This window comes from Ambystoma mexicanum, chromosome 1p, assembly GCF_040938575.1.
Source record: "Ambystoma mexicanum isolate Mex_15411 chromosome 1p, UKY_AmexF1_1, whole genome shotgun sequence".
Classification (NCBI taxonomy): Eukaryota; Metazoa; Chordata; class Amphibia; order Caudata; family Ambystomatidae; genus Ambystoma; species Ambystoma mexicanum.
This window is the reverse complement of record NC_090921.1, coordinates 1,056,108,521-1,056,124,621: the sequence shown is the minus strand read 5'-3', so window position 1 is coordinate 1,056,124,621 and position 16,101 is coordinate 1,056,108,521. Positions and strand designations below refer to the sequence as shown.

The 16,101-nt window shown below is 47.4% G+C and overlaps 1 protein-coding gene across 6 annotated transcripts in view; it reads right to left on the bottom strand.

Moving 5' to 3' along the window:
• Positions 1-16,101, bottom strand: part of RIPOR1 (RHO family interacting cell polarization regulator 1) — a 713,696-nt gene that overhangs the window by 47,795 nt on the left and 649,800 nt on the right. For all 6 annotated transcript variants that reach the window (XM_069604490.1, XM_069604491.1, XM_069604493.1 and 3 more), the window contains one exon: positions 14,444-14,640. In XM_069604490.1, the coding sequence (XP_069460591.1) occupies positions 14,444-14,640 (197 nt within the window). The remainder of the gene's footprint in view (positions 1-14,443; positions 14,641-16,101) is intronic.

The window sequence follows — 16,101 nt, the reverse complement described above, 5'->3', positions numbered from 1 at the left end:
GCATTCGGGAATGGTGGGGTGAGTGTGCGTTATTTTAGGGTCATCTTCGACGATCTCCACCACTTTCCGCTCTGCCTTCGGAGCCTAGCAGCCATTAGTGCATCGCCTTATCCCCCTTTTCATAGAAGGTTTGTTTCAACATTCTGAGTTTGCGGACTATTTGTTCATGTTCCAGTGATTTCAATTCTTCCCTCTTACCCTTTGCCTCTTTGATTTTTAGATGGTCAATTCCCCCGCCCTTTTTGATGTCACCTTCTAGTTGACAAATTTCGGATCTTAATCTGTGCTCAATTATATTTTGTTCCCTTTTTTTGTTGACCCTTCCCTTATTAAGATCCCTCTCCAAGTGGCTTTCCGCGCTTCCCACACTGTCTGCCTGGGGACTTCACTAGTGTCGTTTGTCTTGAGGAATTCAGTGATTTCAGTCTCCATTTCAGCCTTGAAGGCTGCGTCCTTCCAAAGACTCTCTTTGCAGCGCCATTTTCCCCCCTTAGTTGGTAAGTTTTCCCATTGGATTTCAGCCAGCACCAGATCATGGTCAGACCATGTGATCGGGGTTATTTCTGTATGTATTGTGGTGTTGGCGAGTTCTCTGGACAGGTATATGTAATCAATACGAGTGTATGTATTGTGGGGGGCGGGAAAGAATGTATAATCTTGTGCATTGGGGTGCATGTTCCTCCATACATCTATCATATTATATATTTCCATCATCTTTGCCATCTCAGTTGGATCATCTCTACTCCGACATCGAACGTCCGGATTCCCCGGCTTTCTATCTTTGAGTGGGTCCGCCCACTGGTTGAAATCGCCCCCAAGGATAATGTGGCCTGTGGCTTCTAAAAGTATTTTGGGCATTACTTTGCGAAGGAATCTATTTTGTCCTGCATTCGGGGAGTATAATGTTGCGATCGTTATATTCACCTTGCCTAAATTGCCAGTAACCACTAATGCTCGACCTTCTGCATCTGACCATGTTTTCATCTCGACAAACTGTAATCCTTTTCTGACCAGAATACCTACACCTCCCTTTTTAAGTGGGCCCGAGCCCCAGAATACTGTTCCAACACGCTTTCCTAGGACTCTCCGTTCTTCACCCTTCACGTATTTTGTCTCCTGTAACAGTAGGATGTCCATCTTAGACCTCTGAAATACTCTGGTCACGAGTGATCGTTTCGTTGGAGAATTGAGCCCCTTCACATTAAGTGTCCCTACCCGCAGAGAGTCCCTCCCTCTTGAGTTAGTCTTTAACGCTATTAAACATTTTACTGAGAGGATGGCTCCTACTGCATGACCGGCAGTATAGTTTCATTATAAATTGTACGCTGCTGTGACTGCTTCGAGTTTCCATGAACGTTGCTTCAACCCTCCTTTTCCCCCGCCTCCCTCTATCTCCCCCCCTCCTTCCTCCTATCTCCTGTCGATGGTGTTCGATCGAGCCCGGTTAACTGCACCAGATCTACGTCGAACCACCTGTGGGGACCGTTACGTCACACCCCTTAATCTGTTGTGATATTACAGTTTCAATTGAGCCCTCTTAGTGTCCCCCCAAAGTCTCATGTTGCAACTTGCGGGATGTCCATGATTTGACAACTTTTCCTGTCGCATCTTCCACAAAAAGTTTACATTTGAGTTCTATTTTACCAGGGCTGCAGCTGATCAGTTGTCTGCCTCTGAGGAGAGGTTACCTCTCCTGTATTTCCTTGATCCCTTCACCTGCTTCCTTCTGGGGCCCTGGGTTCGCCATTCTCAATCTTCTCTTTTGGGTTCGTCATGGTTACTTCCTTCACCTTCACCTGATGTCTTTTCCGGTTCATAGTCTGAATTTGGTTCCATCGTATTCAAATGAGAGAGAGAAGGGGTATCCCCATCTATATCGAATGTTTTTCCCTTTTAGATGTTTCGTGAGAGGCCCGCACATCCGCCTGAGGGCAAGTGTCAGCGCAGAGAGGTCTTGGTATATTGTAATATGGGCACTATCCAACGTAATAGTGTCGCTTTTCCTGGCCTTCTCGAGTACTCGGGCCTCGTCTTGAAAGCGATGGAATCGGGTAAGGACCGACCTCGTTCCGCCTGGGGCGCCAACCAGCCCTATGAATTTGTTCCGTTAGGGGCTCATCAATGGCATCATCTGCGAGCAAAAGTTTGATGATATCATGGAGTATTTCCTTCAGATCTGCTTCAGTCTCTCCCGCTTTCTCCGGAATTCCAAAGATATGCATGTTGTTCCGTCTCTCTGTTTTCAAAATCGTCCAACTTGAGCTTAAAATCTTCTTCCCATTGTTCCAATTCCGTCATCCTGTGATCAAGTTGTGCTTCTAAGGTATCTATAGATGCCTGGTTGTTCTCCACTCGTTCAAGTCTATCCTCCATTTTGTCCAGTCTTTGCGTGAGTTTATCTATCTTGCTTCCTATATTGGCGCTCATGTTTTTAATTTCTCCCAGTAGGGCCGCAATGTCTCCTTTTGTGGCGGCGAGTTCATTCTCTGTGGTTTCACTGGTTGCCATGTTAGTTTCGGAAGCTGCGGGAATAGAGGTGTAGGCAAACGGGGCCAATTTATGTTTCACGTCCACAGGAGGTTTATGGCAAAGCTCGGTAATGGAGTGGAGCGGGGCTTTACTATGTCCAAAGAGGGAGCATTCTATTTGTCGGGTACTCCACTGTGTACTTTTTCGTTCCCTTCGATTCGTCGTGAGGTTACTCCGATATGGGACTCTGGGCGTTGTCGGGGTTGCCACCCGTTTTCACAGTGTCAGTGCGCGTTTAATCTCCCTGTTTCGCGGCCTACATCGTTCGATGGAGGTGCAAGTTCCAGTCAAGTACAAGCAAAAATATTTAGTGTTCGCTTTCCTACCAGCGGAGAGGGGCCTGTGGGGTGTCCGGCCCGCCGCGTTATCCAAAGGCTCTACTTCTGAGTCGCTGCCTCAAAGGAGATGCACCCAGAAAGAGCTGGGCTTCCTTTGGTTTTCTGGTACGTTCGAGGCAGGTTGCTGTAACGCTCACCTGATTCCCACGGAGGCGCCGGTCTTGGCAGGATGGTGTCTGTGACTCGAAAAGTGAAGTGCAGGACTCGATTGGCTTCCGGGGCTGAGCCTCTTCGTACTGTGTGTCTAACTCGAAGAGTGAGATATCTGCAGGTGAAAGAATATGGGGTTAATGATCTGGGGTTGTCGGGTATCTCTCTCCCTTTCCCTTCCTCGCTTTTCCGTGGAGCCCCAACGTCAACGTGCTCACCTTAGATAGGTGAATGCTGGACTCTCCATCTGCGTCTGGTGCAGGGTGCCGTTGCCAGTTCCTTCACTGGATGAAACGTAGGCCTCTTGACATCAGAGGATTGCTACCGTCGTTAACTGCACGAGCGGTGAGTTTCCGGACACCTTTTAAGTCCTTACAGTCTTTAGGTGCGTGGGCACGTTAATGTGGAACAGGGCTCTGTATAATGCTTTTTCTATTTGTCTTGCAGGGCTCTTGAGGTAGAAGATGGTGTGAAGAAAGCCGAAGTTCGAGCCAGAGTCTTGAATTGACGCGCTTGGAAATGCGTAAGTAAAGGCCGGAGTATTTGCAGGCGCCCTATGGTGGCGGGCGCGATGGCGCGTAAGTAAAATACCTGTCTAATGTCTCTTCTTTTGTCTTTCAGGTGCAGGATTGCAGCGTTGAAGAAAACCGGAATTCCCGGAGTGCAGGCGGAGGAGCAGCGTGAAGAGATGGTAGCTGCCGATGGATCCAGGTAAGGAAAGCGCTGCGCGTGAAGGTTGCCTTGCTAACCTGTTGTTTCTCGTCTTTGCAGGTGCTACTGAAGGCTGGATACAGGAATGGTAAGCGTTTGTTCTTGCAGGTTCAGGATCGGAAAGAAGAAAACTGGAACAGACACGGTGAGCGTTCTGCTGCAGATGCAGAATAACGCGAAGCACGTTTCATCAATCGGGTGTGGTTTAAATAGCCTTGGAGTGATGAGGCGTCTTCCTCCACGGCCTCGCCCTAGTAAGAAAAGAGTTCCTGTTCCAGAAGAGTTCCAGTGTTGTATCCAGGGAGTGGAGCTTGCCCCACCCAGGTAAGAAAGTAGTCCCGGCTCACAGAGGATTTCTATGTGGCTGGTAAGTAAGCAGCATGGTCTGCTGCAGGTAAGTCCACCCAAGTATCTTTATACAAATTATGAGCCCGGCGCTTCCAGTGCCGGGACCAGTGACTTTGATGAGCCTGGTGCCACCGGCGCCAGGGCAAGGTCCAGAAGGTCCCAGTGGGGACCGGCTGGTGCCTAGGATGAAGGTTAGGGGCCTGCTTCCAAGGACGTTGGGCTGGTCCTAGCTCCTTGGAAGCAGTGATCATGACAGCACCCCCCCCTCAAGGCCCCTCCTAAGCGTGTCTTCTCCGGGGGTTTTGGCTTGTCGGGGTGATTCAGATGGAATTTCTTGACCAGACGAGGTGCGTGGACATGTTCTGAGGGTTCCCAAGACCTTTCCTGGGGGCCGTATCCTTTCCAATCAAGCAGGTAATATAATTTAGATTTGGAGATTTTGGAGTCTAGGATGTTCTTTACTTCGAACTCAAGTTCTCCATCCACTAGAACAGGTTCTGGGAGTTCGGTCAATCGGGTTTCTGGTTGTACTGCTTTTAGTAAGGAGACATGGAATACTGGATGTATTTTCATATGCGAAGGCAATTCCAATTTGACAGCCACCGGATTAATTATGGCAGAGATGAGAAAGGGTCCTAAGTATCTCGGGATGAAGGTGCGGGGTCCTTTTAGAGGCAGGTGCTTAGTGGATAACCAGACCTGATCTCCCACTGCGTAGTGAGGGGCCTCTTTACGGTGTTGATCCGCTCCTTTCTTGTATAGAGCTTTAGCTCTTTGCAGATGGGCAGTGGCTTCTTTAAAAGTACGAGTGATCACCGAGTGCAAGTGATCCACAGCAGGTGTTTCGAATTCTTGGGGAGGATCCAGGTTAGAGGTCCTAGGATGGTTTCCGTATAATAGGAAGAAGGGAGTCTTCCCGGTTCCAGAATGGGTCGAATTGTTATAAGCGTATTCAGCGATCCAAAGGATATCCTTCCAAGGGTTTTCAGTCTGTTGGAGCATGCAACGTAAATATTGCTCTAGAGTTTGATTTGTCCTCTCGGTTTGTCCGTCAGTTTGGGGATGGTGACTGGTTGAAAGTCTCACATCAATTTGGGCTAAGCGACAGCAACTTCGCCAAAAGTGGGAGATGAATTGACTTCCCCTATCGGAAACCAAAACCGAGGGAAAACCGTGTAACCAAACGATGTTTTCTAAGAATTCTCGGGCTAATACTGAAGCTGAAGGTAGGCCCTTCAGGGGAATGAAGTGAGCCATCTTGGAGAATAGATCCACGACTACTAAAATGGTATTATACCCTGAGCATGGAGGTAAATCCGTGATGAAATCCATGGACAGGGTATGCCATGGACAGGGAGGGATGTCCAGTGGGTGTAAGAGGCCGGCTGGTTTCTCCTTCTGACTTTTATTCTGAGCACACACACCGCAGGAGATTACAAAGTCTCTAATATCCTTCTTCCATGATGGCCACCAGAAATGTCTTTTGACCTTTTCCATGGTTTTGGTAATGCCAGGGTGATCCTCCATTAATGAGTCGTGATAACAGGAGATTACCTGTTTTTGTATTTTCTCACAGGGCAAGTACAATCGTCCTCGGAAATAAGGTAGGTCTTGGTCCACTGAGAAATCCTTCCCCTTGAATTGCCAGTCCTGTAATTCTGCCGGAGTTAGGAGTGATTTGACTGTTATCTTGATGTCTTCAAAGGATTGAGTGCTGACCAAGCCCAAAATCCTTTGGTCCGGGATTATGGGTATTGGTTCAGGATTGGTCAAGTGTTCATCTATTCCCATCCGGGAGAGGGCATCTGCTTTTCCGTTTTTACTGCCTGGTCGATAAGTAATTATAAAGTCAAACTCAGCCAAAAACAGAGCCCAGCGGAGCTGCCTGGAAGACTGAGCTTTGGCCGTCTTCAGATATTGAGATATTGTAAGTTGCGGTGATCTGTCATTACGGTGACTGTGTGTCTGGCTCCCAAAAGATAATGCCGCCAGGCTTTAAAGGCTGATCTGATAGCTAAAAGTTCCTCGTCTGTAATTGAATAGTTGATCTCGGGAGCCGAGAATTTGCGGGACCAAAAGGCTACAGGATGTTATTGGTGTGTGACCGGATCTCTTTGTGATAAAACTGCCCCCATAGCAAGGCTAGAAGCATCTGTTTCTACGATGTAGGGGAGTTCTGGGCGAGGGTGTTTTAGAACAGGTGCAGAGATGAATCTAGCTTTTAAGTCCTGAAAAGCTTGTTCCGCCTCAGTAGACCACTCAAAACGTTTGTTTTTCTTTAATAGAGCGGTGATGGGCTGAACTATTTGAGAGAATTCAGGAATGAACCTGCGGTAAAAGTTAGCGAAGCCTAACATGCTTTGAACTCCTTTTACAGAGGTTGGTGAAGGCCACTTGATGATTGCATCGACTTTCTTTGAATCCATATGGACTCTGTTTGGTGACAATATGAATCCCAGGAACTCAACTTCAGTTACGTTGAAAACGCATTTTTCAAGCTTAGCAAAAAGGTTATGTTGACGTAATCTCTCGAGGACCTCTTTAACGTGCTTCTGATGTTCCTCTTCAGATGATGAATAGACGAGGATGTCATCAATGTAGACAACAACACACACATCTATGAGTTCTCTAAGGACATCATTCATAAAATACTGGAAGGCGGCAGGAGCGTTGCATAGTCCAAAGGGCATAACTTGATATTCAAACAGCCCATACTTGGTGCGGAAGGCCGTCTTCCATTCATCGCCCTCTTTTATTCGTACCAAGTGGTAGGCTCCTCTGAGATCCAACTTTGTATATATACATGCGTCTTTGACTTGGTCCAGGAGTTCAGGGATCAAAGGTAACGGGTATCTGTTTTTAACAGTGATTTGATTCAGGGAGCGGTAATCTATACAAGTCCTAAGGTCTCCTTCCTTTTTCGGAACGAAGAACAAAGCCGAGGAAGCTGGAGATTTTGAAGGACGGATAAATCCGTTAGCTAGGTATTGGTCCAGATATTGTCTGAGGTGAAGATTCTCTGGCTCGGTGAGGGCATAAATCCTACTGCAAGGAGGAGTTGTTCCGGGTATCAGATCTATTTGACAGTCGTACGACCTATGAGGAGGCAGGGTGTTAGCTTGGTCCTTCCGAAAGACGTCTTGGAATTTCTGGTATTCGGGAGGTAGTTTGGGAACCTCAGAAGAGATTGCCGCCAGTGAAACATCAGGCCGAGGATAACAAGTGGAGATACATTCTGGAAACTGAACCGTCTTTGCTCGCCAATCGATCTGAGGATTGTGCTTCTCTAACCAAGGAATTCCCAGAATGATCTGGAACTGAGGGGCCTTGATCACATCGAACACGATTTTCTCCCGGTGTCCCTCTTGGCTCACTAACGTCACTTCTTGGGTGGCGTGAGTTACTGGTCCGGAGGCTATCTCCGTGCCATCCACTGTAGTAATGACGTCTTTTACTGCCTTAGGGACAAGAGGTAGATTCATCCTTGATACCATTTCACGGTCCACATAATTACCGATTGCTCCGCTGTCGATGTAAGCTTCAATTGCATGCAAACGATCCGGACGTTCAGGGCTAATGAGGACCATAGGCACCACGAAATGCGAGGTCATGGAACAGATTTTAACGCTCGGCAAGAGGACCTCTACACTTGTCGGGCTAGGTCGTTTCCCTGCTCAGAATTTGTGGTACAGGTATCTGCGGCTCCTACAGCCTTCTTAGCTGGTTTCACTGGACAGTCTCGAAGAAAGTGCCCCGAGTTTCCGCAATAGAGGCATAATTGCAGCTGTCTTCTCCTTTCTCGCTCTTTTTGGGTTAAAGGTCCTTTCATGCCCCCTATTTGCATGGGTTCCACGGTGTCAGCTCCCCTAGTAGAGGTCTGCGGTTTAGAAAAAACTTGGGTATCAAATTTGGAACGATCAGCCTTTCTGTTCTGTAATCTGTGGTCCAATTGAACAACTAAGTCAATATAGTCTGAGCATTCTTGTGGAGGATTCACAACTTGAGCTAACACATCCTTGAGCTCTCCACGCAGGCCTCTGTAGAAAAGCGTTATTCTTTTATCCTCAGGCCATTGAGTTTCCACTATAAGTCTGTTGAATGAGGCAATGTAAGTCAAGAGGTCTTGATTACCCTGTCGTAACGAAAGGAGTTCATTGTCCAAGGCCAGCCCTTGTGCATGTCTTGCGAACAGTTTCTCCATGCTGGACTGGAAGGCCTGGAAATCATGAAGAACCGGATCATCCTGAGTGACTAAAGGGATCGACCAATCTGCGGCACTGCCACTGAGATAAGAAAGCACAAAAGCCACCTTGGCCTGATCTGTTGGGAAGGCAGCTGGTCTACATAAGAAGTGTAGGCGGCACTGGTTAATGAACACTGCAAATCTCTTTGGGTCACCAGAAAAGCGTTCGGGCGGAGCCAAGGGCACATTACCGGGTAGATTGATTTGCACTGGATTTGAGGAAGATGCTGAAGGATAATTTCCTCCTGGAGCGGGCAAAGGTGTTTGTCCTGCCTGTGTTCGTAGCAATTGTCTAGTGAGGTCCTCTGTTCGCTCCTTGGATATTATCAGCTCTCTTTTTAGAGCGTTTGTTTCCTGACGAGCTGCATGTACTTCTGCTCTTAGTTCCCCAAGCAACTGGGCCAATTGATCAGTATCCGAGGTTTCCATTGCGCCTGGGTAGGAGTTTTGCGGTGGGCTTCGCGTTCTGTAACGCTCACCTGATTCCCACGGAGGCGCCGGTCTTGGCAGGATGGTGTCTGTGACTCGAAAAGTGAAGTGCAGGACTCGATTGGCTTCCGGGGCTGAGCCTCTTCGTACTGTGTGTCTTACTCTAAGAGTGAGATATCTGCAGGTGAAAGAATATGAGGTTAATGATCTGGGGTTGTCGGGTATCTCTCTCCCTTTCCCTTCCTCGCTTTTCCGTGGAGCCCCAAGGTCAACGTGCTCACCTTAGATAGGTGAATGCTGGACTCTCCATCTGCGTCTGGTGCAGGGTGCCGTTGCCAGTTCCTTCACTGGATGAAACGTAGGCCTCTTGACATCAGAGGATTGCTACCGTCGTTAACTGCAGGAGCGGTGAGTTTCCGGACACCTTTTAAGTCCTTACAGTCTTTAGGTGCGTGGGCACGTTAATGTGGAACAGGGCTCTGTATAATGCTTTTTCTATTTGTCTTGCAGGGCTCTTGAGGTAGAAGATGGTGTGAAGAAAGCCGAAGTTCGAGCCAGAGTCTTGAAATGACGCGCTTGGAAATGCGTAAGTAAAGGCCGGAGTATTTGCAGGCGCCCTATGGTGGCGGGGGCGATGGCGCGTAAGTAAAATACCTGTCTAATGTCTCTTCTTTTGTCTTTCAGGTGCAGGATTGCAGCGTTGAAGAAAACCGGAATTCCCAGAGTGCAGGCGGAGGAGCAGCGTGAAGAGATGGTAGCTGCCGATGGATCCAGGTAAGGAAAGCGCTGCGCGTGAAGGTTGCCGTGCTAACCTGTTATTTCTTGTCTTTGCAGGTGCTACTGAAGGCTGGATACAGGAATGGTAAGCATTTGTTCTTGCAGGTTCAGGATCGGAAAGAAGAAAACTGGAACAGACACGGTGAGCGTTCTGCTGCAGATGCAGAATAACGCGAAGCACGTTTCATCAATCGGGTGTGGTTTAAATAGCCTTGGAGTGATGAGGCGTCTTCCTCCACGGCCTCGCCCTAGTAAGAAAAGAGTTCCTGTTCCAGAAGAGTTCCAGTGTTGTATCCAGGGAGTGGAGCTTGCCCCACCCAGGTAAGAAAGTAGTCCCGGCTCACAGAGGATTTCTATGTGGCTGGTAAGTAAGCAGCATGGTCTGCTGCAGGTAAGTCCACCCAAGCATCTTTATACAAATTATGAGCCCGGCGCTTCAAGTGCCGGGACCAGTGACTTTGATGAGCCTGGTGCCACCGGCGCCAGGACAAGGTCCAAAAGGTCCCAGTGGGGACCGGCTGGTGCCTAGGATGAAGGTTAGGGGCCTGCTTCCAAGGACGTTGGGCTGGTCCTAGCTCCTTGGAAGCAGTGATCATGACAGTTGCGGTCTTCAAAACGCTGGGCACCGTGCGTATGAGAAAGAATCCTTCCTCTGCTTGCTCTCTCTTTGGAAGATCTTGTGTTATTTGTGCTGCGAGGGCCACTTCAGGGCCTGTTTTCCGGTTCGGCAGTCGCTCTGTGTAGCACCGCATGTGAAAGTTTCCTGAAGCTTTGCTGGGCCGAGGGGGGCTCGTATTTCAGGGGTGGTTTCAGGACGAATTCTGATCCGATTTTCTTCGGGATTTCAGTCAGAGGACGAGGGGGACCTTCCTGTGTCTGTCACTCGATTGCATCCAAGGCGGGGGGGAGGGAGCTTCAAGTGGGGGCTCAATCAACTTAACGGGGCCGTGGTGGCGGAGCTCACGCAGGGACCATGTTCGTCTCTGCCCCACCCCTAGTGGCCAGTACCCTTTTGAGTTGAACTAAGAGTTTTGCTGCTTTTTGTCCTATAAACTTGGAACTTTGTTTTATATCTTGGAAAAGGATTGAGACCTTGGGAAGGGAGTCAATCCCTCAGGTAAAGATATCAACTACAATTGAACTACAATCCATTGTCCAGAAGAAGGGAGTCACAACAGGAGCTGTATCTCTCGAATCTCTCGAATTCGTTGAAGAGCAAAGAAAACACTGATGCATCTGGTCTCTATGCACAGTGACACCCAATAGTCATAGTCTACCGCAACCCTCTCTCTCGCAGCCCATAGCAGCTTGGACAACGAAATTGGGCAAAAAGGTGCTTTGAAGTGCAAGGTAGGACTCCCTACCTTTTCGAGGTAAAAGTCGATGCAGCGATGCTCCTGCCCGGGCGCCAAGAATTGAGCTGACAGTCCGCTGGATGGCCCAGGGACACTTCCTAACAAGTACTATTGCAGGGCAGCCAGGAGGCGTCGAGAGTGATTATTCTCACCACTCCAAAGGTTCGAAAAAACCTTTGCAGGTCTTCTGAGATTGAGGGCAAAGCAGGGCTCTACTGGGACAACACCAGGCTCAGGGTGCCAACCTTCTTCAGAACGTCTCTGAATAGTCCTTTGTTCTGCTCAGCTCTTCAGGATACTTGGCTTCGTTCACAGGTTCATTTGGACCTGTTGCTGATCTGCTGGTCCGCATTCAGGACCCCTCCTCATACCCACAAGTTTGGCGAGTGCTCACACCCAACAGGCCAATGACAAGATCTGCCCTACTCATGCACGCCAGAAGGGGTCCAATCAGGCACCACTGGGGCTCTTAAGTTCTCGTGCAGACCAGACATCCTGGCACGAGTAGTGTGGATTGCGACCAGACAGTCCCAATTCTCTTCCTGGGTACAGACACAGGTGACCTGCAGTAGCCCACAAAAGAAGCAGCTTTCACAGGCAAATGCATGCCCAAATAAGGAAGTCCCGGGTCACGAAGACCAGGGAGAAGGCCAACGGACAAAATGGCCAAAGGAATAGACAAAAGACCTCGTGGCACAGCCATGATGGACAGTAGCCACAGTCATGAGCCAAACGCAGTAAGCGCAGTATGGCTTGGTAAGAAGTTATCAAAACACACAAAAAGCTTCTGCTGCCACCAATTCATTCCTATGTACATTGTCCAGTCACCAAAAAAACCTTATTCGATGAATAGGGCTCCAAAAAGCAAGGGCTCCATTTACGAGGTACAGTAATGTACTTTGTGCAATGATAAAATGTTACCAAAGTGGCAACAAAGTCGAAAGACTAAGAGAAAAAAGGTTCTCGGTGCTGACGGCCTGAATGAAGCAGTGTCATTTTCCCCCGTAACAATGAGCCAAAGCCCAGGGGAGCGCAGCTCAGGGCTGTGTTCCACTGGCAAAAGTCAGGTCAGGATACTTTAACAAAAGCAAAACGTTTGGGGGGGTCCACAAGTATAGAGGGAAAGTTGCTTTTACAGACATTTTCCCCTAACACTCACCCCTCCCAGACTAAGGAGAGGGGGAACTAATGCACCCCTGGATGAGTCTCATGTTCAGGTCGGTTAAACACTCTGGACAACCCATCAGCATTACTATGTTGGTCACCTGGCCTGTGCTTAATAGTGAAGTCAAAGCCTTGGAGGCTACTGGACCATCTGAGCAATTTAGGATTCTTATCCTTCATGTACAACAGCCACTTTAAGGACATATCTTCATTCTGCACAGTGAAATGGGTCGCAAAGAGGTAGGGCCTCAGCTTCCGAAGGGCCCACACTATGGAAAAACATTCCCTTTCTACTGCGGACCACCTTAGCTCTGTTCTTATGCTGGTGACTGATGAAATCAATAGGGTGTTCCCTGCCTTTCTCATCTAGCTGTGAAAGAAATGCACCCATCCCAGTGTGAGAGGCCTCTATCTGCACAATAGAATATTTACAGTAGTCAGGGGCCCCGAGGACAGGGGCCAGGCACAGTGAGTCCTTCTCATAATCCTCAGTCCAAGAGATCTTATAGGGTTTCTTTGGAGTGGTGAGGGCAGTCAGGGGGAAGCTATGGCACCATAGTCTGCCATGAAGTTCCTTTAATACCCAGTGATGCCCAGGAAGGCCCTCACTTTGGTTTGGATTGTGGGAGTAGACCAGTCTTGTACTGCGTGTACCTTACGGAAAAGAGGCAAAATTCTACCTCTACATGCCCAAGGTAGACCTGACCAATTTGACACTTGCTGGCATTTATGATCAGGTGGGCCTGCTGAAGAGCCTGCAACACTATCCCTGGGTGTCTCATGTTCTCCCCAAGTAGGGCTGAAGACTGCTATATCATCCAGATATGAAATTCGGAATTAATCCAACCAATTCAGAAACATGGTTGAATGTGGCAGGTGCATTCTTTAGTCCAAATGACAATACCCTGAACTGGTAAAGCCATTCTGGGGTGGAGAATGCAGTCTTCTCCTTGGCAACTTCTGCAAGGGAAATTTGCCAATACCCAGCAGTGAGATGATGAGATCAAAAGTGCGAAGATACTTGGAAGCACCCAGCTTGTCTACTAATTTGTCTGTTCTTGAGGTGAGTCTATTCCAGGGGTAAGTGTTAATTGCTTCTGTTGAGCCTTACCACCTCCCGTGGTTGTGCAATGAGTACTGCTGTGTATTTGTTATTCATGAGTATGTGAATCCATGCCAGATGCCATGCTGGAGAATGTTTAAGTTACTTACCTGTAACTATTGTTCCCTAGCATGGATTCACATGTGAACCCTCTCTCTGGCCCCTTTGTGGCTGGTCATACTGCCACTTTACGTGCTTACCAAATCTGAAGATGGCTGCCAGAGGCAGGGCTTTGGGAGAGGACTGCCATTGGGTGGGGGCAGTATGACCCAGAGGACAATGATTGGTTTAGAGGAGAAATGCATTTTTAAAGTGAAAGTTTTTTCTTTTACAGAGGATTCAGAGTCTGACGACAGGGAATATTCATGAGCATTTGAATCCATGCCAGACCCATGCGGGAGAACAATAGTTACAGGTAATTTAAACCTTTTATAACTGACTGTCTAAGCTGAATTATTGTGTGTTGCTATATGGGGACTGATTGGGGCCCCTGACAATGCTCACATGCTTGTCAATATGACCCATTCCAATTTGTTGGTGCTAATCCAGTCCTGGGTTTTTCTTTGCATTCTGGGACTTGTAGTCTGAGTATCATAATGGGAAAGATGGAACTAAAAGTCCCAGAATGCAAAGGTAAAAACCAGGACTGGATAAGCACCTACAGATTGGAATGGGTCATGTTGGCAAGGTTCCATGTGTTAAAATCGTGGCAAAAATGGCTGTGGACACAAAATATCGCGGCAAAAAGGCAGTGGTTTTGCCACCGCAATCCATCTAAAGGATACAGGGGACACCCCGGACCCACTATACCATTTGTCCCATTTAAGGTGAGCGGGGGACACCCCCGCAACCCCCACTCCCCTTAAATGGTTTAATGGGGTACTTTGGAAAGTACGGCTCACACACTCTGAGGCTAAGCCATGACTGTTCTACACATTAACTTGATTGGGTAAACTGTCAGTCTCGCGGTTCACCATAACTAGGGTGGACTCCTAAAATCTAAGGCATAGAGTGTGAAGGGCTTTGCCAGAGATTTTGGGAACTCATAGTAGCTTTGCAAGTATTCATTTACATCTCTGAAAGAAGGATTATAGTGGGGGATAGGGGAATTTCACATATAGGTCAACAAATAGCACAACTTTGAGAGGATTGCCATTTTTGCTAATGCTATCCTTCCACCCAGAGCAACTGACAGGAAAGAACATGGTTTCTGGGGACTGGAACAGTGCTAGAAAACAATGCCAGATATGAGGAGGATCTTAAAGGTAGAGAGGCATTTCTGCAGCAGAGCACTTACCCTTTCTCTGAACTTGAGGTTCTCTGCAGAGCTCCTCAGGAGTGTAGACACGGCCGCAATAACCTTGCTGTTTCCATTGGTCAGCAAGAGACTCAGGGCCTTGAGCCCCTCTCTCTGAATCCGGCTTTCGGGCACTCGCTTCAGAGCCTTCAGCACCACATCCTGGTCATCAGAGTTTAGGTTCTGCACAAACAGGACTGCAGCGAGAAAGATAAGTAGATACATTAGTCTTCTTAAGAAATGTTATACACAGATACCAGTGGCATGTATAAACCATCACTCCAATCTAGTCTGGCCATTCATTGGCTCCAGTAACTTCATTTTTGAAATCACACTATGACATTTTGTCTGTCCTAAGCATTTTACAATTTTATTTCTAAATGTTCCTCCACAACCCCTGCTGGGAAGTTTTTCCAGGCTTTTAGTACCGTTTGTGTAGAAAGGAACATCCTTGTACATAACAAGATTTTTTTTTTTAAGAGCTTTTAATTTAATTTAATATATAGACATGGGTACATAGTTTGCATTCAGCACAAGCCCCCAAAGAGAGGTACATAAAAGCAAGAGGAAACATAGGTCATCAAATAATGAACATAAGTCTTCACTTAATCTACACCTATGTGACACATTCATAACACACAATACTGCATATATGAACATTTTACTTCTATCTGGGTGACATGGATAATGCAGAAAAGGTAGACATGCGAGTAAGGACGGGGAGACTAAAACCATATAATACCACACAACTAATAACACATTTTAGATGAACAATTCATTAAATCGATACCAGCTGTCCTCAAAGTTCCTGCATATTTCTCCTAAACTTTCGGTATAAATCTGAATACCTCCCCAAGGCATGTTTCACGACAGGTTGTTTCGAGACAATAGGGCAGCTAAAATATCACCTTATTGTCTGCCATATGTATATGCCAGTCCTTTAAATATCGCTGGCATGTCTGTTTTCTCCCTCTACTATATTCATAACCCACAGATATTTTACTATCTGCCACATCTTTACTCTTCTCAACATCTGAATTTCTCAAACCTGGGTTTCAAGACCCCTGTGGGGTCAACAAAAGGCTCTAAATGTTCATGATAACAACGATGAATCGGATGGAGCCTTATACAGATTATTTTGGCACCCCAGTATTCAACTTCTGTGTGCTCAGAGTGAACTTCATTCATGTTCAAATCAGATGAGAATGAGTTAAATAATTAACCTTTTTGTTTTTCCTCCCCATACAACTTGCTTCGTTGTTCAAGTATTTGGTCTTCTATTTTGTCATTCCGGTCTTCCAAAAATGAGCTTTCATGAAGTCTAGGACAGGTGACGTTGGCTGGCTTACCTGTGTCTCGATATTTATACATTATGGTAGTGACCAGACCACAGGTATCGGAAGCAGAGGTCTCATGTAGGAAGACGGCAATATTTCACTGTTAAATCACTGTCCAAGCGCACGTTTGTGTAGGTGACTATTAAGGCAGTTATTGTACCACCCTATGTTGAGGACGCTACAACAACCAACCCCACGTAGGAGGCTAAAACACCTGATAAGAAAGGGAAGTTAAACCTCTCAAACGTGTGTAGCGTGTTCAGAGCGACAAAACTCAACTCAGTTAGGGGTAGTAGTTGCACTGATGCACAATTAGTCCAC